Source organism: Trematomus bernacchii, unplaced genomic scaffold, assembly GCF_902827165.1.
Source record: "Trematomus bernacchii unplaced genomic scaffold, fTreBer1.1, whole genome shotgun sequence".
Lineage (NCBI taxonomy): Eukaryota > Metazoa > Chordata > Actinopteri > Perciformes > Nototheniidae > Trematomus > Trematomus bernacchii.
In genome coordinates, this window is record NW_022987824.1 from 148,806 (window position 1) to 175,082 (window position 26,277).

At 43.0% G+C, this 26,277-nt stretch overlaps 1 protein-coding gene across 4 annotated transcripts in view; it reads left to right on the forward strand.

Annotated features, from left to right (window-relative positions):
* The first annotated feature begins 1,284 nt into the window (after positions 1-1,284).
* Positions 1,285-26,277, forward strand: part of khk (ketohexokinase) — a 43,669-nt gene continuing 18,676 nt past the window's right edge. The window contains exons 1-7 of one of the 4 annotated variants that reach the window (XM_034151657.1): positions 1,285-1,429; positions 17,557-17,673; positions 19,120-19,254; positions 19,429-19,563; positions 22,980-23,052; positions 25,221-25,367; positions 26,001-26,089. In XM_034151657.1, the coding sequence (XP_034007548.1) occupies positions 1,329-1,429; positions 17,557-17,673; positions 19,120-19,254; positions 19,429-19,563; positions 22,980-23,052; positions 25,221-25,367; positions 26,001-26,089 (797 nt within the window). In that variant the 5' untranslated portion in view covers positions 1,285-1,328. The remainder of the gene's footprint in view (positions 1,430-17,556; positions 17,674-19,119; positions 19,255-19,428; positions 19,564-22,979; positions 23,053-25,220; positions 25,368-26,000; positions 26,090-26,277) is intronic. The other 3 variants (XM_034151660.1, XM_034151658.1, XM_034151661.1) reach the window with 3 other exon arrangements.

The window sequence follows — 26,277 nt, forward strand, 5'->3', positions numbered from 1 at the left end:
TGAGAACGCTGCTGACAACTCTAAATTTTTTAGTATAATCAATCACAGATTTTTGATAATCAAAACAGGTGTCTGCTCACCTTTTGTATATGGCGCCTTGGTGTAGTTGTCAACAGTATCTCTGTGTCCTCCCCCTGGACTGGATTCTGTCCCCTGGCTATCGGTGTTCCTTTCTAGAGATCAGCTCACAAACGTCGGGAGTCACCACTTGTTGGAGCAGAATACCTCTGCTACGCGCCGTTCGTTGGATGAGGCTGGATCTCTATTAAATTAAGAAAGGAATTGAAAACACCGGAATCAAAGTTATAACAAATTATCTGAGTTTACTTCTAGTAGGAAACCAAACACATATACAAGTTATACAGAGTACTCGAGTACCCCGGACTTTTAGATTTGTGATGCGATGCGGATAAATGCATCGGGACCAGACAAAGTCATCAAACGAGAAGAAATTGGACTTCAAGTTTGTGATTCGATGCGGACACAGATATCAGGACCAACAAACTCACCAAACCCAAAAGCAATTTTAAACACACAAACGTCAGTATTTCTATCTGTCTTTGGGGCGGAGATTTGTCGATTCTTCCTTCCCACTTTTCTCCCAAGCGAATCAGAGAAGCCCTGGGGAGGAGCTGTTTAAACTGACCACCTCCCCCAAGTGCCCTGACTGGCTGGATTCGCTTCTGGCCGGGTTCAATAGTTCTCTCCAGGACTTGAAATTCCAAAGTCCCCTAAGGTCAAAAGTCAATTCTTATCTCCGTCCCGATCTCCCCTCCCTACCTTTTCCAGGGGATCTTTTCCTATTTTACGATGTCTTTAACGACTTAGAAACAGCATCTGGCTCTTAGAGATGATAACAGCCAATGTTGGTGTGTGAAACACAGAATCTCTGGATCAGTGAGTTTAAAAGTGAGAATAACATTCTTTTTCTAAGTGATTATCAAAACCCGTTCAAACAATACATGTTTACTTCAATACAGTGTAGAATCATATCTTCTTACTTCAATACCAACAAACACAAGTAAAAAACAATGTAATGTAAAAAGGCATAAACAAACAGAACAGGTAAACATCCCAATACAATAATCTGAAACTGAGTAAATCATTTCATAATATATGTAAAATGATATATACTGTAAAGCGTATTAAATCAAACAGTTCATGTCTTATCATTATTTAAATGAACGATTCGGGGTGTCAGTTAAATGCATGACATTCAATTTAACACTGGTAGAAAACACAGATTACCAAACTAGAGTGTGTGTGTGTGTGTGTGTGTGTGTGTGTGTGTGTCAAAGTCCAGACTGTAGCTGTGTGTCTGCATCAACATGGAGGAATACAAGAAGAAGAAGATCCTTTGTGTTGGTCTGGTGTGTCTGGACATTATCAACGTGGTGGAGAAATACCCAGAAGAGGACACAGACAGCAGGTTAGCACACATGCTGATACACACAGAGGAATGCTAACAGGGACAGCTGGTTAGCACACATGCTGATACACACAGAGGAATGCTAACAGGGACAGCTGGTTAGCACACATGCTAATGCACACAGAGGAATGCTAACAGGGACAGCTGGTTAGCACACATGCTAATGCACACAGAGGAATGCTAACAGGGACAGCTGGTTAGCACACATGCTAATGCACACAGAGGAATGCTAACAGGGACAGCAGGTTAGCACACATGCTAATGCACACAGAGGAATGCTAACAGGGACAGCTGGTTAGCACACATGCTAATGCACACAGAGGAATGCTAACAGGGACAGCAGGTTTGCACACATGCTAATGCACACAGAGGAATACTATCAGTGACAGCAGGTTAGCACACATGCTAATGCACACAGAGGAATGCTAACAGGGACAGCAGGTTAGCACACATGCTAATGCACACAGAGGAATACTAGCAGTGACAGCTGGTTAGCACACATGCTGATACACACAGAGGAATGCTAACAGGGACAGCTGGTTAGCACACATGCTAATGCACACAGAGGAATACTAGCAGTGACAGCAGGTTAGCACACATGCTAATGCACACAGAGGAATGCTAACAGGGACAGCAGGTTAGCACACATGCTAATGCACACAGAGGAATACTAGCAGTGACAGCAGGTTAGCACACATGCTGATACACACAGAGGAATGCTAACAGGGACAGCTGGTTAGCACACATGCTGATACACACAGAGGAATGCTAACAGGGACAGCTGGTTAGCACACATGCTAATGCACACAGAGGAATGCTAACAGGGACAGCTGGTTAGCACACATGCTAATGCACACAGAGGAATGCTAACAGGGACAGCTGGTTAGCACACATGCTAATGCACACAGAGGAATGCTAACAGGGACAGCAGGTTAGCACTGTTGATAATTCGTGATCTTCTCGCTCCCAGGAAAGAAACTTAAAATAACGAGACTAATGGAGTCTCTGAAAAGGTTCAAATGGGTAGTTTAATTAAGTAACGTGGTTAAAGAACAAGCATGGTGAATGGAGAGACAAAGCCGGTGATGTCTTCAGGGTGGGCTGCAGCGAAGGAAAGGGACTCAGTTATCTTCCGTCCTGCCTTTTTATCCACGTCTCGTTGTCCCCCGCTGTGAAGATAGTGGGACCGCCCTTCTCATCTTGTGGGTTCGATATCGCGAGAGCACAGATGATTTCGACATTGGTATTCTCTGCCTATTTCCTTAAGCATTCTCTCCTCCTTATCTCTGTCATGACTTTCTATTTAATACCTTATAAACAGCTGTAATCGTTAGTTTAGAAGTCCTAGAAACACTTTTACGACACAGTTCTCATTTACGGTAGTTCCCTCTGACGTCATAGCTACTCACGTAATGTGTAAACACTCCATGATCAACTGTTCCTTCATTTAATATTCAGCAGTAATAATATCTTAACGTCTATCGATGTAGTGTTAAAGTCCGTACGATTTGGTGTGTAACACTCCAAGTCATTTTAACTTTACATTCAGAAAACGTAATATTTAGTCACATGCTAACCGGATAAAGGATTTTCAGAATAAAAGCTTGGCATTGATTTCCTGAGAACTTCCGGGTTTTTTCCACAATAAAACAGCTTTAAACTGACGATATATTTTAGACTGAATTATGCTGTTTAACATTGATTTTAATTTCTAACAATCCCTCCTTTCACACCTTTTAAGGTGTGAACACAATACTGAAATCAATGAGTTCTTCATCTGAACTTTGCATAGTACATAACTCATATTAAAAACATACAATCAGAATGTAATGGTTTAAATAACCATCATCAAAAATACAACAAATACAAAAAATACTTTGGCTGGTCTTCAAACATAAAAGTTTTCCCTTGTGCATAACTTCTAGTTTTAATCATTCAATATAGCAGCAACTTGTGGTATTAGAACATTTCTTACTCCCTCCTTTCACAGAAACCGTTCCCATACCACATTCAGTTGTTAAGGCACTTGTTATACAAAGCATAAAAAACATACAATTTAAAAATCGCATCACTAATAACAGTATAAAACATAAAAAAAATAAACTATTTTAGAATAATGGAAAGAAAAAGAAAAAACACAAAACTTGGTGTAGGAATGGTATAAAGTAAAATAAAAATAAACTATTCTTGGAATAGTGTACAGTAAATTGAAATGGATTCACTCCATTTTAGTATTGCAACTGGTTCACTTTTTTACATGATTTCATCATTTAAAGGATCAGCTTAGCTGGACATTCGCTGGACATTCATTGAACAATCTCATCTCTGAACATCCCTATCATTTAACATCATTCAAACAAACTCATCATTTTCATCTTTATCTGTGTACGGGGGTGGGTTGTCTTGTTCTGCTAGTATTTGAAACGGTCCCCTCATGAGATATTGACCCCTAGTGTATTCCTGGTTGAGGGCCCCATTAACCAGTCGGTTTGCAAAAGTGCGGATGCATGTTGAGCAACAACAACAACACAGTACCAATATCACGACCACACCTGAGATAGACATCAGTCCACTCAGTACTAGATTCTTGTATTTTCCCAGCAGACCATCAAAGAAATCTCCTAAGGGGTTTTGTCCTATCCCACTATTGTCTGCCATCTCCCTACTCAAAACAGCGAGTCCCTTTAGTGCCTTTGTTACTGATCCGTCAGGTGCTGTATTATTTGGGATGAAGGTACAACATAATGTTCCGAAAATTTCGCACACACCCCCTTTTTCTGCCAGAAGCATGTCTAGAGCCATTCTGTTCTGTAAAGACATGATGCTGGTCTTGTCCAGTTGTTCATGTAGTCCCCTAAACGCATCTAAGGAGTGATTTATGAACCTCTGCTGATTGTAGTAGATATAGTTAAACCAGTCAACATTCTTATTTACTGTGGGCCAAAGGAAAATGGATTCCAATCCTGCGAAGATCTGGTTTCTAGCTTTAAACTCGTCTGGTACTCCCCTAGGCACCCCTATGCTGTCCATGTACACAGTGGAATCAAAACTCCCTCTAGGGGCTGACCTTTTGGCCCTGGTTGCTTTGGGTTGGAGTGCCATTCTTATCAGTTGCTCGGCCGTCATTGGTACTGCATAAAAAGGCATCACTAGCTGTACCATAGCACAGGTCCCCGTCCAATCCCGTGGTAAAACTGGGTACAAGGTTTTAGTGCCGCAATACCACCACACATCTGCTCTGGGAAACTGGGTAATGGGCATAGCTATGCCTGGGAGAAACTCCTGGTTCATTACAACCTTTGTAGAATTGCACCACTTAAGAGTTCCTACTTCAGTACCTTTTAGGTAGTTCCTTGTGATGCAGTCATAAAGTCCCTCGTAAGACGTGAAGGCAGGTGGAATGTCATTATTGTTTACCACTGGATACTTTTGAGAAATGTCAACACAATCTGCTGGGGATTTTTGTCCATAGAGTTTGTACATACAGATCTGTCCTCGTGGGTTATTGTGGGCGTTAAATGGAAATGGTACTGTTCCCAAACTTGGTCGAGCAGCCGCACAGGCCAGACAGTCCGCCATATTGCTCTGCTTAACAGAATACACAACCCAGTCTAACCAGGAATTTTTGTCCTCGTATCCCGTTTCCACTGCCATGGCTTTCTGTATAGAAGTCGTACTCAGATAGGTGACCAGTGGATTGTTCTCGGATTTCGCAGGGGGTACTTCTGGTTTTGGCTGGAGAAAGGATTCAGTGTGTGGGGCGAGATCAGGGATTACATCAGCTTGGGGTTCAATTATTTTCACTAAAATTGATCCCATTGGGTCTTTTCCAGGAACTTCTATCCCTATCAGTAAATGAAATGCAGTGACATCTCCCTTTTTCTTAAAGACGGGAGTGAGTTCACTTTTAAAAGCAATTATTATTGGATTATGTTTGCTCATATCTCCACTATGGCGACCTTTGGAAAAAGATAGCTGAGACCTAAACGCCAAACCAGGGGGATTGTTATTTCCTTGAGTCCTAGCACTCCAATATACCTTCTCTGAATTGGGACACCATGAATTATCATCTGGCCGTCCCCAAGCATGGATGCACCCATAAACGTCATGGCCTGTTTTGTCATGCAAATCTCCACAAACAACCACATCACAGACATCAAGACTGACCGTAACTGCTTTACCTCTTGGAATGAGTATTTCTAACATCTATGAGTTCACAAATGGATTCGGGTTTTTCACGATGCTGTACTCCCCACCCAATCAGAAAGATGCCAATGGTAATGAATAAAACTAACAATGATATCACAATTCTTATCCCTAGGGGGCCCCTTGGTTGCTCTGACTTTTTCAATGGCATTGCATCAATTTTATCCATGGTTATATCAGTTACAGAGTTCTATAATGATGAGTTTAAAGAATAACAGGCACCAAAAAATAAAAAACAAAATCTTGGACTACACAGAAATAAAAACAAAATCTTGGACTCTTTTTTGTGCACAACAGAAATAGGTTTCAGATGAAAAACAGAAATAGTTATTCTGCTTTAGTGATCAATCTATAATCTAAAGACAATTGGTCTTTTGAGCTGTTTCTATCTGAATGTCTCTTGATCTGATTTTTATTTATCGTTTTGTTCCAGCTCTGCCAAATCAGTCCTAACTTCCGAGAGCTTTCTGGAAGGTGCCAGTGCAGGGCGACAATGTGTCAGGTGGTGCCAATTTGCTCCTTTTTTACCTTTTATCCGGAGCGCGTGTGAAGTTCTTTCAACAACTTCCCACGGTCCAGTCCACCTGGGTTCAGCCCACTTTCTTTTGTGAACTTTCAACCTCACCCAATCACCCGGCTGTAGAGGAGTCTCTTCTGGTGCTTCGTCTGGTTTCTCTGCAGTTCTTTGAACCTGTGTAGACAAAACTTGGATAATGTTACTCAGAGCCCTGACATATTCATCAACTTCTATTTGTCTGATATCTAAAGCTGGGCCACTCCCTCCTTCTCTAGGAGGACCTGGCATTGGCCTACCAGTCAACAACTCATGGGGCGAAAGATGTGTTTTAGCACCCTGAGATGATCTCATTGACATGAGTGCCAAAGGCAAAGCATCAACCCATTTGATTTTTGTACCAAAAGTGACCTTTGCAATTTTCCCTTTTAATGTTCGGTTTGCTCTTTCTACAATACCCTGAGACTGTGGGTGGTATGCTGACCCAAACTTATGAATTATACCGAAATATAACTCTACTTCCTCCAAATGTTTGCTTGTGAAATGTGTGCCATTGTCTGACCTTATTATCTTTGGCACTCCATAGCGGGGTATAAGTTCTGTTTTAAGCCACTTAATGACTGTCTTTGCATCTTCTTTCTTACAGGGAATGGCTTCAATCCATCTGGTATAACGATCAATCATTACCAACATATACCTAAACCCTCTAACTACATTCTCTGCTCCCATGTCTGTGTAATCAATACAAATGTCTTTGAATGGGGCTTCTGGGACTGGATATCTTCCCATTGGGCATTTGTATGGCTTTCTTACATTAAATGCATTGCATGTGTCACAGTCGTTTACAAAGTTTTCAACCATGTCTTTCATGTAAGGATGCCACCACTGTTGTTCAATGTCTTTTGTTGTTCTTGCTTTGCCTACATGAGTGGGACCATGTGATTGTTCTATTAGCAGGTGGCATAACTTTGCAGGTGCGACTAAACGGCCATCGTGGGCTCTCCATAGACCATCTACTTCTTTTGCTCCTTTCTGACTCCATTGATTCTGTTCATACACTCCAGCATATTTCTGCATGTCTATGATGTGTTCGGTGGTTAACTCTTCTTGAGTATTGGCCTTCGTACATATCATTTGCTTGCTGTACCCTCCTGCCTGCTTTGCTGCTTTGTCTGCTGCATCATTTCCTCTGGATATTGCATTGTCCAATGTTTGATGTCCTTTGCATTTCATCACTGCTACTTGTGATGGCAACAGTACAGATGTTAGCAGGAGTTTTAGCGCTTCAGCATGTTTTACTGGTGTTTTAGCAGATGTTAGAAACCCTCTTCTGATCCACTGTGGTCCGTCTATATGTACTGCTCCATAGGCATATGCTGAATCTGTATAGATATTGACTCTTTGTCCCTCTGCATGCTCCAAAGCTTTGGTGAGTGCCACAACTTCTGCCAGTTGGGCCGAAGCAGGCTGGGAGATGATTTCTGCTTTTATGACCTGTATCGTGTCTCCCTTCTGCTGGACTACTGCATAGGAGGCCACATTTCCGTCGTCTCCCTTGTAACAACAGCCATCACTGTATAAAGTGAGATCTGGCTTGTCCAAAGCGTCTATCTCTAAATCAAATCTTATCTTGAGATCATTTCGGGAGACAAATTCACAGTCATGGGGTGTGTGTTCATTTGTACTCAATCCTGTAGACATGTTTGTTAACCCTACTTGGTACGTTATGTGTGGTTTCAACAGGCTACTCTGAATCTTAATTTTCCTGATTGGAGAAAATGTAAATGCCTGTGAATTTATAAATGCTACTACTCCATGTGCTGTGTTGACTTTCAATGGGTGGCACATTACCACGTGTGCAGTTTTCTCGATGACTTTTGCTAGTGCAGCTAGATGTCTTGCACATCCTGTCTGGCCTAGTTCTATATTGTCCAACTTTGAGCTATGGTACATCAGTACCTGTCTCACTCCCCCCTCAGGACTCCATTGACTATTCCACCTGATTCAGAAACATCAAGGAAAAAATCATTGTCATAATCAGGAGTGGAGAGGTGTGCCGCTTGACTCAGGGCTTGCTTCGTCTTCGTGAAAGCTTCTTCGGCTAACGTTGTCCACTCGAGAGTAGCTTTAAGATTTCTGTTTCCTGCTTCTGCAATTATGTGTCTCAGTGGTTGTGTCAAATCCACATAGTCAGGTATGTAGGTCCTGCTATATCCTGTTAGGCCCAAAAATGCTAGCATCTCTTGCACTGTTTTAGGCTTCGGTTGGGAGAGGATGGAAGATCTTTGTGCTGGTGTCAGAGTCAGGCTGTTGGAGGAAATCATTCTTCCCAGGAATGTAACCGTTCTCCTTGCGATTTGAGTCTTCTCTCTCTTCACCTTGTATCCAACATTGGCCAGTAGGATTAGCAATTTCTGTGTCACAGCGAGACATGTTGCTGCATCCGGTCCGGCTAGGAGCAAATCATCGACATACTGTATTAGAGTCACTCCTTCTGGTAGTTGTAATCAGTGGCGACTGGTCATTAGGGGCAGGTGGGGCACAGCCCCACCTAGTGTCAGCAGAAAGTATTACAAATAATGATTACAAAAATGCAAAAAAAAAATTAAAAAAAATATAAAATATATTTTAAGATCATGTTTAATCATCTGATTCGTCTGTACATTGCTGTTTTAGTCTGTGTTCTTCTAATTAGTGTGTCTACAGTCACAGTGTGTGCCTATTGAGCTGTTTAGAGCCATGTGGGACAAAACCTGATCATGCCCCTCCCTCTCGCTGTGAAGTGAACGGTGACTGTAAAAACTTCACTGCGCATGCTCAGAGTATTTTGTAATGAAATGTGTGTGGCAAAAAAATAATGACCAGAGGGGCACGGAGCTGCCATCCCCACCATACGTCATCTCAAATCATTCAGAGCTGATTGGCTGTAAGTACGTGTGCCGCGAAAAGTGTGCTGTGTGAAGAGGAGACGAGAGAGCTGCAGTGACGCGTCCTAAAACCAGGAAGTAAGCTGCAAAAAAAGCAATGAGATTTCTCCAGAGGATTTTAGAAAATAGCTGGAAATAAGATCTGTGGGAAACGTACCTGTTAGATAAATGCACGTTTTGATTAGCCGGATAACATCCACATGTCTACCCTACTTATATAATTTTTTTATCATAAATCTATGGATTAGATTTATGATAGACTTTTGAAACTACAAGAACATAAGGAGGACTTTTACAAAAAAGTAATAGAAATGTTTGTCCAGAAGGATAGGCAAATGGACTTCATCTTCAAGTCAAGGTAAGACCGCCATTTTATTGAAAATGGGATCTTACTAAGAGAGAACAATTCAATATTTAAATGATAGAATTACATTTTTTGGGTATCCTTTTGTTGAACTGTCTGTTTAAAATTAATCGAAGCATCAGACAAAAAAAGCTTTTGAAAATAATATTATATTTTGGTTTAGGTCAAAATATAATATTTGTAAACCTGAAGAGTCAGTGCCAGTGCCTCAGCAGCCATGAACCTCACTGCACGTCACTGCAGAAGCTTATATATAGACATCTACGTTTTTTGTGCCCCACCACTTTTGTACATATAAAAACGCCACTGGTTGTAATGCACTGAGATCTTGTTTTAACGCCCGATTAAATAATCCCGGACTATCTTTGTACCCCTGTGGCATCCTATTGTAAGTGTATCTCTGTCCCTGGTAGGTGAAAGCAAATATGTCCTGGACATTTGGATCCAATGGCAAGCAAAAGAATGCATTAGCTAGATCTATCACTGTGAAATGTTTGTGACCTGGATTAAGACTTTGTAATGCCACATGTGGATCTGGGACCGGGATATTTGCAGTTTTAGTGACTTTATTGATTTCTCTTAGATCATGGACCATCCTCCAACCCTTGTTCCCAGCTTTTGGTACTGGCAAGATGGGGGTATTCCATTCTGAGCAGGTGTGTCTGATTACTCCAGCTTGCAACAATCCTTGGATGGTATTTCCGATCCCCTCAATCTGTTCTTGTTTCAATTTGTATTGAGGGCGCCAACATGGTCTGTAATCTTCCAACATCTCCACTGAGACTTCATGATTTACTAAACCAACATCATAGTCTCCAGTAGTCCAAAGATATGTTGGCACTTGTGACAGCATGTCTTCTGTGTCTGGATGGTTTGTGTGTTCTCTTCCATGATCTCTGTCCAATTCCTGTTTTTCCAATAATCCTTTTTCCTTGCTATTGTTTCCAATCCTCCACATCGTGTGGTCTGTTGATCGCCACAGGAAAGGTGATTCTGTTGGCAACCAGTCTGCGTTCAAGGCAGTCTTTATCATTGGACCCAATGATCTAGATTCCGCTCCTATGGTCATGGCAAGCGTGACATGAGGAACAGCTTCTTCAGATAAATTGTACCATTGTCTTTGTTCTGATGTGAGTTTTACAGCTGCTGCTACACCCTGCGGTCCTACATAGATGTCCGCCACTGTCAAATCTTCCGTCATTCCCTCTTTATCTTCCAACCAAGCGTCTTGATATTCTTCATCCGGTCTTCTTAGATAATTGTACGTACAATGAAGGGGATCTTGTGGGGGCCCATAGGGTCCTAGTGTATTTATCCATGGCTTCCAGGCCATGTAGGTTCTTTGCACATGTGGAGTATCGATTTCAGTGGTGATCAGGCGGCTCCAGTACACTGTAGTTGTGTCATTTTCTTCATCATTCTCTGGATTTGCTGCCATCATCATGATTCTTTGTTGGCCGGCATACGTTTGGTAGAGTGGTATTTGTCCAGGAAATTGGATTATGAGTCCATCTGGGGTGCACAAAATTCTTGCTCCTGATTTTACTAGGAGGTCTCTTCCCATCAGATTTATGGGACAATTTGGTGCATAGAGGAATGGATGTTGGAGAAGTTGTTTTCCAATTTTTGTGACCAATGGTAATGTATATGTTTGTACATCAATTTTTCCCGAGTATCCGACTGTTTTGAGGGTGTGTTTTGAGAGTGGAGGTGGTTTTCCTTTCAAACTAGTTAAGCAGGAAGCTGTGGCTCCTGTATCCACCATCATTTCCACCTTTTCTCCCTCAATCTCACAGGTGACCATTGGTTCATCTTGGGCTGGAATTACGTCACCTGTGATTGGATCCTCTGGGCCTCCTCATTGGTATGGACCACTCCAAGCTGTCAGAGGCATTTGGTTCATGTTTGGCACCCCTCCTCCTCTTGGTTGTCCTTGAAATCCTCCGCCACCACTGGGACCTCCCCTCTGCTGATACTGTGTAGGCATATACATGGGTGCTTGCGGCTGTAGTTGGACAGGAGTATACACAGGTGCTTGCTGTTGCTGTACTTGGGGATAATACTGTTCTGTCTGGGGCTGGACGTAATATGGTGTTTGTAGTTGCTGGAATTGGTTTTGCGGACATTCATTGTGCCAGTGTGACATCTGTCCACATGTGAAGCAACCACCATTCTGGACACCTCTTCCTCTTCCTCTGCCTTTTCCCCGGAAACCTCCTCTTCCTCTTTGTTGGTTCTGCTGATAATTCTCTTGGACTTGAATTTGAACTGGTAAAGGTGCCTGTACTGCATTCTCCGTTGGTTTGGCCATGTCTGTCGTAGCTATCATCTGCCTTGTCACTTTCTTGTTTTTATTAGCTTCGGTATCTCTCTCAGCTACTTGCATCTTCAAAAGTCTTTTTGCTAGTTTTCTTGTGTCTTCATCATCTTCCATCTTTAATTCCTGATGTTTAGTGTCATGGTGAATGAGATGTAGTCTCCATTCTTCTGGGAGTTTCGCTTCTAGTCCCACCACATCTCTCAGGCGTTCCTGGACTGATTGGGGAAGGGCTTTAATGACAGCGTTCTTCCACAACATTATGACAGCCGGAGAAGCGTCATGTCGTTCTCCAGTGCAGTCCTCCCACACTCCTTCACATCTCTTCAGGAAAGCATGCATGTCTTCTCCCGGTTCTTTTCTCAGGCTGTTGAGGCCGTGTAAACTGCGTGTTGTTGGGTAGATGTTACGAATAGCCGCCCAATAGCTAGACCTGATTTGGTTGAACGAAATGTCATCTGGAGAGTTGGTGCATTTGGCCTTGGAATCTACTGTTCTTGCCTCTAGTCTTCCTTCTATCCGTCCAAGCAGTGCCCTTATGTCTCCCAGGCACAGGTGGTCTTGGACAGTATATTTCTCCAGATCATTCACCCACTTCTGTCCTCCTTGGGTGAGTGGCGGTAGCTTTTCCACTAACGACTCCATGTCCCTGTGTGTCCATGGTTGGTAGTGAAATCCTCCTCTTCCAGCCGCTATCAATGGCATGGAGGTATGAACACGGGTCTTGGTTCTTACAGGTTTGGGGCATGTGTCAGGGTGCTGTTGCTCGATTTCGTCACTACTACTGTTCTCTGGGGAAGATACAATACTGCTTCGTTGGTGTAACTGTTCTTGGTATGGGGAGTGCCTACTGGTTACAGACTGTGCCCTGCCGCCGTCCTGTTCTTGTCCTTTGGAATAATCGTTGTCAGGAGAGTAGTTTGTTCGGCGTGATGTTTGAGCTTCTTCCCATTTTTTAGTTACTCGTTTTCTTTCTTTCTTTTCTCTGTCTTGCCCATGTTTGTTTTGTCTTTCTTCCATCATCATTTCTTGGGATCTTTCATCCTCTCGACGTCTTCGCACCTGACTTTCTTGGTAATCCTCTTCTTTTCTTTGTCTTACTGCCCTCCTGTCATTATATGCCTCCTCTTGCTTTCGTCTTTCTTCTGCAGCTTGTCTGTGTTCCTGTTGATCTATGAACTTTTCCTGTGCGTCTCTCCCTGCCGCTGTTGGTAGTAGTAGAGAGAAAGACGGCATGTCTAAACCTGCCGGCGATAATGCCTCAGCACTGAGAGGTTGGTTGCTGGGCTGGAATGACATGGGTGTTCGCAATGTGCTTTGCTGATCTCTTTTATCTCTAGTCATGTCCTTTATCTCTTGCATGTTTTGTTCGAGGTGGTCAGACTTACTGTTTAGCATTCTTACTTCATACTCTAACTCTTTAACACTTCTTTCCGTAGGGACCTCGTCCAACTTCAATATTCCTCCTGAGACATTAAACGTTGGGGCTTGTATTGAGGTATGAGAGAAAAGATCTGTTCCTGTCATGTAAGGAGGAGGTGGCTCAGGCAGGCTTGGGTAGAGCCTTGGAGTTTGGATCACTGGAACATCTTCTGTTTTTTCTGCTGTGTCTTCCTTTGCTGGCAGACCTGCTTCTTGAATCACATACATGCTGTTTGTCGATTCTTGGCAGACATATTTCAGATGGAGTATCAGAATTGTAACGGTTGTTTTCCTGTTTTCCGCATTTTTAATAGCGCTTTTTCCAGGCTTATGCCAAGAAATTCGTCCGGCTTTCTCCCAATTTTCATGCTGAAGTAGGTATTCTCCATTTTCATAGTCAACTACAGCTTTTCTATGGGCTTTTGTTGGGCCAGGTTGGTCATCTGCTGGAATCAATCCTCTCGTCTGCCATTGATCAAACAATTCCTGTATCTGTTTCCAGATCTTTTGTCTGTCTGATGCATGTGTTGTGGCATCTGATCTGACATGTACCTTTTCCTTGATGTCTGCAGTTGACCCTGGCTCTGCGGGTGCTCCTAACTTAGTGTATTTTGGCGACATATTTCTTAAGTAGTTGGATATAGTTATTAAATGTATCAAAGATGAATCACTAATCTACTGAATAGTACCTTCGCTCCTGATAACAAATATCCTATGTCATCCGAACCTAACTTCAATATCTGGGATTTTTTTTTTTTTTTTTTTTTTTTTTTTTTTTTTTTTAAACGATTAATAAAGTAAAATAAAAAATATGCAAATTTTTTTTTTTTTTTAGATTTTTTTTTTTTTTTGATAAACATTGTACAGTGGCTTGGCTTTGAAATATGCAAATAGAAATCTCGTAAAAATCTAGCTTTACTGTGTATAGTGTATTCCAAAGTGCATGAAATTATGCTAATGTCATAAACTATATTTTTACTTCAATTGTGTGGTGTTTAGGTATTCTACAGTCTAGGTTGAAAGACTTATGTAAGGTTTCTTATCTTAATATCAGGAACCACCTGTGATTCTATCTATGTGTGATGAAGTACGTGTTCATCTATAATACTTGAAAGTAAACCTTAGCATAATTATAATCAATTGGTGTTGTATTTATACGTTTGTCCTTTTACCCCTATTTCTTGTGCAACAATTCTGTACAACCAGCAGAGTGCGCTGTTGTAATTTTTCAGCTTTTTTCCACCCTTTTAAATTTTTCTAAAAACGGACTTCTTTTTAACAAGAAGCTAATTTTCTTAAAAAACTACTTTTGATATGGGAAAGAAATTCACTTTATGATTAAACAGTCAAACTTAAACCAGCGAATACACTTGCAATCACAATTTTTAGGATTAATCGACAAAGCATAAAACAGCCAAACCACATTGCACAGTATAAGCATAAGCAAGTAAAACTCCTTTGCAAGGACTAATATTTCAAAAATCAGATTTGAGCTTTTTAGAAAATACAATAATCTTTTTCTTCAAAAACCAAACTCCAACGGTATAGATAACCTGATTCAGCAAAATGGAATATCTAATTCCAACTTTGACTCAAGAAGAATGATTTTTTCTACACACTATGGAGGTCATGAATATTGAATTAGCCTCATGTGAGTGAAACTGAATGGATTTCAAAAAGACAACAACTGGTCCTCTGAATTTGCATTTCACAGAATGGCGACTGCTATGTCATTGTTTGTCAACATGAGGTCAAAACAAGATGGCAACTGATTTCAAATGCTGACCTGCAGAACAAAGAGTTTTTTGCAAGAAGAATGGCTGTCTCTGATGCGTTGAAATCCTGGAGGTGTTGATCTCAACAAGGAGACCTCATTCCAGGCTAAACTTCAGAGCAGTATAACAGCACGACACTCTCAATATGCTATACAATTTAAACAAGTTAATACAAAATAGTTAGAGACCATCAAAACTATTTAGCCTATGGTCGTCTGGGCAACTCTCACGCTATTGTGCGACCAAATGGGAAGCCAGTCAAACACTATCAGAAGAATATCGTCTATCTAACGCACGAATTCCGCATTTCTTTCCGTAATGCACACGCAATGATTAAAGAGTATACTTCAGACTTCCACAGACTCTTATCACCAATTAAACAAGAGACCATCTCACTTATTTGGGACAATGAAACAAGACGATTCCATCTGATCTTGAGACTAAAAACGAGACAATGCCATCAACTCTCTTTAACAAGAAGATTCCATCTTTAACTTGCTAATAACAACGAGAAAAGATACCATCTATTTCTCTGTCAAGAAGATACCATCTGTCTTGAGAATATACAAAACGACAAGAGTCCATCTATAAGTCGTCAAACACAATATAATAAGTAGTTGGATATAGTCCTTAAATGTATCAAAGATGAATCACTAATCTACTGAATAGTACCTTCGCTCCTGATAACAAATATCCTATGTCATCCGAACTTAACTTCAATATCTGGGATTTTTTTTTTTCTTTTTTTTTTATTTTTTTTTTTTTTTTTTTTTTATTTTTTTTTTTTTTAAAAGATTATATAAATACCGGCTTAAAAGCACATTAATATATCCGGCTTGGAAAACACACACATTATAATCATGCAGTTGGTTTAAAAAACATGCAGTTGGTTAATGAATCAAAGAAAGGAAAATAGACTCACCCTGCTTGCTCTAAAACAACGCCACGTGGTTTGGTTTAAATTTATATATTTAACATTAAATTAACAGCTGTTCTCAGGATGTCCTGCTCGCCGCAAAACACACAAATCTAAATGGTTCTATATAAGCTATTGAAGAATTTGATATAACTGGCTTCTTCTTACCGTTTGTGTATGGGCCCTTTGTGTGTCTTTTGGTTCGCAAAATCTCCGTCGAAACTAGCGATTCCTCTCCCAGTGTCGATATCACATGTCAGAGTCACCAAGTTGTTGATAATTCGTGATCTTCTCGCTCCCAGGAAAGAAACTTAAAATAACGAGACTAATGGAGTCTCTGAAAAGGTTCAAATGGGTAGTTTAATTAAGTAACGTGGTTAAAGAACAAGCATGGTGAATGGAGAGACAAAGCCGGTGATGTCTTCAGGGTGGGCTGCAGCGAAGGAAAAGGCCTCAGTTATCTTCCGTCCTGCCTTTTTATCCACGTCTCGTTGTCCCCCGCTGTGAAGATAGTGGGACCGCCCTTCTCATCTTGTGGGTTCGATATCGCGAGAGCACAGATGATTTCGACATTGGTATTCTCTGCCTATTTCCTTAAGCATTCTCTCCTCCTTATCTCTGTCATGACTTTCTATTTAATACCTTATAAACAGCTGTAATCGTTAGTTTAGAAGTCCTGGAAACACTTTTACGACACAGTTCTCATTTACGGTAGTTCCCTCTGACGTCATAGCTACTCACGTAATGTGTAAACACTCCATGATCAACTGTTCCTTCATTTAATATTCAGCAGTAATAATATCTTAACGTCTATTGATGTAGTGTTAAAGTCCGTACGATTTGGTGTGTAACACTCCAAGTCATTTTAACTTTACATTCAGAAAACGTAATATTTAGTCACATGCTAACCGGATAAAGGATTTTCAGAATAAAAGCTTGGCATTGATTTCCTGAGAACTTCCGGGTTTTTTCCACAATAAAACAGCTTTAAACTGACGATATATTTTAGACTGAATTATGCTGTTTAACATTGATTTTAATTTCTAACAATCCCTCCTTTCACACCTTTTAAGGTGTGAACACAATACTAAAAGTAATGAGTTCTTCATCTGACTGCTTTTAAACTGACGGTATGTTTTAGACTAAATCATGCCATAAAACATTGATTTTAATTTCTAACAGCACACATGCTAATGCACACAGAGGAATGCTAACAGGGACAGCTGGTTAGCACACATGCTAATGCACACAGAGGAATGCTAACAGGGACAGCAGGTTAGCACACATGCTAATGCACACAGAGGAATACTAGCAGTGACAGCAGGTTAGCACACATGCTAATGCACACAGAGGAATGCTAACAGGGACAGCAGGTTAGCACACATGCTAATGCACACAGAGGAATGCTAACAGGGACAGCAGGTTAGCACACTCTCTTGTATATCAGCATGTGAAGGACACTGTTCAGGAACTAGTTGGACCAAATGCTCTGTATGTGATGACTACTTCCATTCTTGAGAGGATCAATACATGGATCCTGATATTGAAGCTCAAGCCAGTGACCAGTGAGAGTTTTCTAACAAAATGAGAAATAGAATGTGTCTTTTAATCTACAGAGTACTCATCACTCCGCACATATCTGATGTTTTTGAGCCTCCTGATGTTGGTTGTTGATGTGATCTGCAGGTGTTTGTCACAACGTTGGCAGCGAGGAGGAAACGCTTCAAACTCGTGCACAGTGCTGTCTCTGCTCGGAGCGCCTTGCGCCTTCATGGGCTCACTGTCCTCAGGATATGTGGCAGAGTGAGTACTGATCAATTAAATTACTATTAACACATTAATCAACTGATCAATAAACTAATTGGAACCATCCATCGTTACATACACCATCCATCTATACATCCATCAAACTTCTTTCAATACAACATTCATCCACCATCCATCCATCAATACATCCATCAACACATCCACCATCCATCCATCAATACATCCATCATCATCCATCGATACATCCATCAATACATCCACCATCCATCCATCAATACATCCATCATCATCCATCGATACATGCATCACCACATCTATCATCCATCGATACATCCATCAAACTTCTTTGAATACAACATTCATCCATCTATACGTCCATTAAATCATCCATCATCCATTAATACAACTACTAACACATACATCATCCATCAACACATACTGTATATCATCCATTGACACATCTATTGATACAACAATTGACACATCCACCATCCATCCATCAATACATCCATCAATCCATTCATCATCTATCGATACATCCATCCATCTATCCAACCATTATCAGTGGCTTGATACAACCATCATCCATCAACACATCCATCAATACATGCACCATCCATCAATACATCCATCAAACTTCTTTGAATACAACATTCATCCATCTATATGTCCATTAAATCATCCATCATCAATTAATAAAACTATTGACACAGCCATCATCCTTCGATACCACCATCAATACATCCACCATCCACCATCCACCCATCAATACATCCATCATTTATTGATACATCCATTGACAAATCCACCAATTCATCCATTGATACATCCGTCCATTATCAATGGATTGATACAACCATCCATCCATTAGTACATCCATCAACTTTCATCTGTCATTTCATCTTTAATCACATCCATCATTCATCCATCGGTACATGCATCACCACATGTCATCTATCGATACATCCATCCATCCATTATCAATGGATTGATGAAACCATCATCCATCAAAGACATCCCTCATCGAACCATACATCTATCATCACCTCCATCATCACCTCCATCATCACCTCCATCATCACATCCATCATCACCTCCATCAACACATTCATCAGTACATGCATCACTACATCCATCATTACATCTATAATCACATTCATCTTTCATCAATACATCCATCGGTATATCCATCACCACATCAATCATCCATCACCATCATCCATCACCACATCAATCATCCATCACCATCATCCATCACCACATCAATCATCCATCACCCACATCAATCATCCATCACCATCATCCATCACCACATCAATCATCCATCACCACATCAATCATCCATCACCACATCAATCATCCATCCATGAACTAATCGATGACACATCCATCTGTCATCATATGAAGTATACATTAATGTATGTCTGTGTATTACTGTCCATGGAGGATCTGAAAAGCAGTGAAAACGTTTCCTGTCTGTAGTTTTATTTTGGAGGATTTTCAGAAGTTCCACATCGATGTGTCTCTGGTGCCTGAGCGCGCTCAGTGTGAACTTCCTGCTTCTGTGGTCATCAGCAACATCAGCACAGGAAGCCGCACAATCCTGCACATGAACAGGTGTGAAAGCTGTGTGTGTGTGTGTGTGTGTGTGTGTGTGTGTCTAACCATCTCTATTTCAGGTAAATCATCATCATCATCATCATCATCAGGGTCTTCAGGATACAGTTTTCTGCCCGCTCATGCTTTTATTTTGGAGTTGATATCAAGCAGTTTCCTGTGTGTGTCTGTCAGTTTCATCATGGCCGACTTCTCGCGGCGTGATGTCGACGTCTCTGCGGTCGTGCTGCAGGTCGAAGGTGAAACTCCTTCTGCCTGTTGTGTTGTTTGCCCGGCTAGCGGATCTCGAACCGTCATTCTCTCCGACACGTAAGACCATCTGAAGAGTGGCATGCAGCTTTCTCTGAAATTAATTTAATCCATTTAATCCTGGTCCTGATCCTGATCCTGATCCTGATCCTGATCATGGTCCTGATCCTGATCATGGTCTTGATCATGGCCCTGATCTTGGTCCTGATATTGGTCCTAATCCTGATCCTGGTCCTGGTCCTAATCCTGAGTCTGGTTCTAATCTTGGTCCTGGTCCTGAATCTAATTCTAGTCCTGATCCTGATCTTGATCATGGTCTTGATCATGGCCCTGATCTTGGTCCTGATATTGGTCCTAATCCTGATCCTGGTCCTGGTCCTAATCCTGAGTCTGGTTCTAATCTTGGTCCTGGTCCTGAATCTAATTCTAGTCCTGATCCTGATCTTGATCATGGTCTTGATCATGGCCCTGATCTTGGTCCTGATATTGGTCCTAATCCTGATCCTGGTCCTGGTCCTAATCCTGAGTCTGGTTCTAATCTTGGTCCTGGTCCTGAATCTAATTCTAGTCCTGATCCTGATCCTGATCTTGATCATGGTCTTGATGCTAAACCTGATCCTAATTCTCAGATTGTCTATGTTCGCACCACCAGACACCAAATCAAATTCCTCTATATGTAAACGTACCTGGCAATAATCCTGATCCTGGTTCTAATCCTGATCCTGAGTCTGGTCCTGGTCCTAATCCTGATCCTGGTCCTAATCCTGATCCTGGTCCTTATCCTGACTCTGGTCCTGGACCAGATCTTGGTCCTGGTCCTGAATCTAATTCTAGTCCTGATTCTGATTCTGTTATATTGACCCACTGCAGAGCCAGGCGTTGAACCTGATCTACCTGGAGGAGAAAGAAAACTCGACAACATTTCAACATATTTTTAGATGGTCTCTCTCCAGGGTTTCCCACACATAGACTATACTTGGGCGGGCCGCCCAGGTATATTAACGGCCGCCCAAGTATATTTCGCGACCCATTTAGGTATTTTTTTATAATAATTTTTTTTTTTTTTTCTTTTTTCGTCCGCGACCACGACGCCATCTGTGATCGATTAACTTGTGGACAATGATCCCTTGCTCTACGCCTCCTGTACCCAGTCCCGGACTGGCCATCGGGAGGACCGGGGGGTTTCCCGATGGCCTGGCCTGTTAAGTGGCCTGCCCCACACAGGGTGACTGGCTGTCTACATGTGGTGGTCTGCCTCACACAGGGTGACTGGCTGTCTACATGATGTGGCCTGCCTCACACAGGGTGACTGGCTGTCTACATGTGGTGGTCTGCCTCACACAGGGTGACTGGCTGTCTACATGATGTGGCCTGCCTCACACAGGGTGACTGGCTGTCTACATGATGTGGTCTGCCTCACACAGGGTGACTGGCTGTCTACATGATGTGGTCTGCCTCACACAGGGTGACTGGCTGTCTACATGATGTGGGTCTGCCTCACACAGGGTGACTGGCTGTCTACATGATGTGGGTCTGCCTCACACAGGGCGACTGGCTGTCTACATGATGTGGGTCTGCCTCACACAGGGCGACTGGCTGTCTACATGATGTGGTCTGCCTCACACAGGGTGACTGGCTGTCTACATGATGTGGGTCTGCCTCACACAGGGTGACTGGCTGTCTACATGATGTGGTCTGCCTCACACAGGGTGACTGGCTGTCTACATGATGTGGTCTGCCTCACACAGGGTGACTGGCTGTCTACATGATGTGGCCTGCCTCACACAGGGCGACTGGCTGTCTACATGATGTGGTCTGCCTCACACAGGGTGACTGGCTGTCTACATGATGTGGTCTGCCTCACACAGGGTGACTGGCTGTCTACATGATGTGGTCTGCCTCACACAGGGTGACTGGCTGTCTACATGATGTGGTCTGCCGACATGGCCACTGTCATACAGATCATAAATCAAAGCCCTCGATTGGTCTCTGTGTGTCACTCAAGCTCGGGATAACCTCAGCTCAGTGAGGTTAAGGACTCTCTGAGTGTTTAGATAGTTAACTTAGTCTAAGTTCTCAGTGGGTCTCAAACGGTTTGGTCACCATTTATGTAAACACATATTTCCATTTGAGGGAGTGATTAGTAAAATATGCATGAATAAAAAATAAAAAAGTTAACTAGGGGAAAAAAGGTAAGATAAACTTTATGATTATTGAAATGTATACAGTTCTGTTTCATATAGGTGTTCCCATAGATCTAGTCTCTTTATTTCCCCCTCAAAGTGCACCAGATTGATGCATTTAACTCCAAAATTAAAAAACAAATCTTACCGGGGGAGCATGCCCCCTGGAGGATTTGAGGTCCACCCCCACTTAAAATCACATGGATAGGTTCCTAAATACATTTACCATTTGTTTTAAATAGTAACCCATGTCCATATGTTTATTTGTGGGTAGTAGATTTAAACGATAGGGCTGTCACTACGGGCCCTGCCTGAACCTGCTCGCTCTGCCATGGCGTGAAGGGTCTGCTAACAAGCGACCAACAGCAAGGTTCATGTTAATGTTGTTGCACGTCACAAAGGCACCTCAACCCCCTGCTTTTGATTATTATAGTGTTGAACGTTCAAAACAAAGCCCTGTACCTTGGGTTAGGGTTAGGGGTTAAGTTGTGAAATGCTTAATAAGCATCGTAACTTTCATGATATGCATTTCTTGCCCACGATCGGTTGTTTCCGTTAACGGACGAATGTTGTGTCATGGTAAATGTTGCGGCTGCAGGGTATTGTGGAACAGCATTTTCTCCTTTCCTTTCCTAAAGGAAGGTCCAGTGTTTCCTAAAGGAGGTTATAAAGGAAGTATTGAAGCTCCTTTCCTATCATCTAGAGAATCAGACAGCTCTTATCATGGCTGCCACAGACCGGGTCCTTTAAGTGCTTCATCACTAAACCATCAACTGGTCTGGTTCCTGTTTGAATCTCTGCAATGGTTTCTGTTGAATTCATCTTCAATCACTTTTTCTAATCAATCAACCTGTTAATTCATCAAACTGGTTTTAATCTGACGTCTGTGAGGAGTTTCCTTTCAAAACGAGTGATAGAATCTGAAAAGATAAATGACAGCTCAGTACTCTCACACCTGGAGAGGATTGAGTACAGCTGTCTGCTGGAGGACTTTGAGAGGGAACTCTTCACACATACATCTTGGAATAAAAGAACAATGTTTTATGTTTCATTGTGACTGTTGGAGAAATGTGTCATATTTTAATTTCATTTTAATTCAGTCTTATAAATCAATGGATAAACTACAAGTGACATCACAGTAACACAACTTCCTGTTGCAGCTGAGCTGATCAAACATGGGGAGTTCATGTCTAAATGAAGCCTGCATCAGTCGCTAAACGTCCTCAGCATGTCGGACGTTTAGCGACTGATAGACGTGAAAGACTTTAATAACTCTGACCTCCTGGTCGTCAGGAATCTTCCCGATGTCACCGCTGAAGATTTCTCCAAAGTCGACCTCCATCAGTTCAAGTGGATCCACTGGGAGGTGAGCAAAAAAGATAGAAATACAAATATATGAAAAAATACAGGAAAACACATATGAATAAGTCAGAGAAACTGAAGCAGGCAGATATACCCGATTAAACCTGGAAAACCTGGCACACAGCTGGGAGACCAGGGGACACTAAAGAGTGACGCACACAGCTGGGAGATCAGGGGACACTAAAGAGTGACGCACACAGCTGGGAGACCAGGGGACACTAAAGAGTGACGCACACAGCTGAGAGACCAGGGGACACTAAAGAGTGACGCACACAGCTGGGAGACCAGGGGACACTAAAGAGTGACGCACACAGCTGGGAGACCAGGGGACACTAAAGAGTGACGCACACAGCTGAGAGACCAGGGGACACTAAAGAGTGACACACACAGCTGGGAGACCAGGGGACACTAAAGAGTGACGCACACAGCTGGGAGACCAGGGGACACTAAAGAGTGACGCACACAGCTGGGAGACCAGGGGACACTAAAGAGTGACGCACACAGCTGGGAGACCAGGGGACACTAAAGAGTGACGCACACAGCTGGAGACCAGGGGACACTAAAGAGTGACGCACACAGCTGGAGACCAGGGGACACCAAAGAGTGACGCACACAGCTGGGAGACCAGGGGACACTAAAGAGTGACGCACACAGCTGGGAGACCAGGGGACACTAAAGAGTGACGCACACAGCTGGGAGACCAGGGGACACTAAAGAGTGACGCACACAGCTGGGAGACCAGGGGACACTAAAGAGTGACGCACACAGCTGGAGACCAGGGGACACTAAAGAGTGACGAACACAGCTGAGAGACCAGGGGACACTAAAGAGTGACACACACAGCTGGGAGACCAGGGGACACTAAAGAGTGACGCACACAGCTGGAGACCAGGGGACACTAAAGAGTGACGCACACAGCTGGGAGATCAGGGGACACTAAAGAGTGACGCACACAGCTGGGAGACCAGGGGACACTAAAGAGTGACGCACACAGCTGGGAGACCAGGGGACACTAAAGAGTGACGCACACAGCTGGGAGACCAGGGGACACTAAAGAGTGACGCACACAGCTGGGAGATCAGGGGACACTAAAGAGTGACGCACACAGCTGGGAGACCAGGGGACACTAAAGAGTGACGCACACAGCTGAGAGACCAGGGGACACTAAAGAGTGACGCACACAGCTGGGAGACCAGGGGACACTAAAGAGTGACGCACACAGCTGGGAGACCAGGGGACACTAAAGAGTGACGCACACAGCTGAGAGACCAGGGGACACTAAGAGTGACACACACAGCTGGGAGACCAGGGGACACTAAAGAGTGACGCACACAGCTGGGAGACCAGGGGACACTAAAGAGTGACGCACACAGCTGGGAGACCAGGGGACACTAAAGAGTGACGCACACAGCTGGGAGACCAGGGGACACTAAAGAGTGACGCACACAGCTGGAGACCAGGGGACACTAAAGAGTGACGCACACAGCTGGAGACCAGGGGACACCAAAGAGTGACGCACACAGCTGGGAGACCAGGGGACACTAAAGAGTGACGCACACAGCTGGGAGACCAGGGGACACTAAAGAGTGACGCACACAGCTGGAGACCAGGGGACACTAAAGAGTGACGCACACAGCTGAGAGACCAGGGGACACTAAAGAGTGACACACACAGCTGGGAGACCAGGGGACACTAAAGAGTGACGCACACAGCTGGAGACCAGGGGACACTAAAGAGTGACGCACACAGCTGGGAGATCAGGGGACACTAAAGAGTGACGCACACAGCTGGGAGACCAGGGGACACTAAAGAGTGACGCACACAGCTGGGAGACCAGGGGACACTAAAGAGTGACGCACACAGCTGGGAGACCAGGGACACTAAAGAGTGACGCACACAGCTGGGAGACCAGGGGACACTAAAGAGTGACGCACACAGCTGGAGATCAGGGGACACTAAAGAGTGACGCACACAGCTGGGAGACCAGGGGACACTAAAGAGTGACGCACACAGCTGGGAGACCAGGGGACACTAAAGAGTGACGCACACAGCTGGGAGACGTTCAGGATTATGAAGCTGGACATCTGTCTCTGTTGTTGGAAACGTATTGAATGTGACTCACATATTAAACACAATGCACTGATACTAAACGCAGGTCTTTGACGCCTGCAGGGCCGAAACGCTGAGCAGCAGGTGCAGATGATCCAGCAGGTGGAGGTGTTCAACAGACCGCTGCCTCCACAGGAGAGGATCACGCTCTCCGTGGAGATAGAGAAGACCAGAGAGCCTTTGTATCAGCTGTTTCCTCACGGTGACCTGGTGCGAGTCTTTAAAGATCTCCTATCAAGCTATTTTTAGGCATATATTATGGGTCTCAAATATATACAAATATATAAAAAACATGTCTATGAAGTGTTTTGCTCAAAATACCAAACAGATCATGCATTTTAGAAATCCCTCATATCCCTCTGTTCCTGCTGTTAGAGAACTTCAGGTTCTGGGTCCTTAGCTTTAAAAATGTTCCTGCTATTTCCTGCTTCTTCACACATGCTCTCTCCAGTACAGGTTAGCTCTGAGTGTTAGCATGCTAATGTAAACACAGACCATATTACTTCCAGAACACGTCTCATTGTTTCTGACAGCAACGTTTCTGATTGGCCCGTGGGTGTAAAGCCCGCCCACATTTTGGATATTACGTCATATCGGACGCAAATCTGGATCAGCTCCGTTGTTCCCCCGTTTTTAGAGATGTGGGTACGGAGGAAAAGAGAGAGGGTTTTAATTTCTGACACTTTCTGAGTCTCCTGACACACGGCACGGGGACACATATTTATGTATAAAAGACGTAAAAAAGTGCATCTTGCAGGATAGGAGACCCTCTTTACACTGGCTACTGTAACATCACTAAACATTATGTCTTACTCCCCATAAATCACGTTTTCCTGTCTTCAGGTGTTTGTCAGTAAAGACGTGGCTCGTCATTTCGGCTTCCAGTCGGCTGGAGCTGCTCTGAAAGGACTCTACAGCCGGGTCAAACAGGGGTGAGTGGAGGTCAATGGTCAGCAGGTGTTGTTCATGTTTCCAGTTTTACATTTAGATTTTTCACTTCATGAAAAGTTGTTTCGAAACAACACCGTTCAGCTTTTCATTAAAAGAGGCCCTATTCTGCTTTCTGTGGTGTTCCCTTTCCTGTAGTTTGTTCTTTAGGTTTCTGTGCATGTAAATGGTC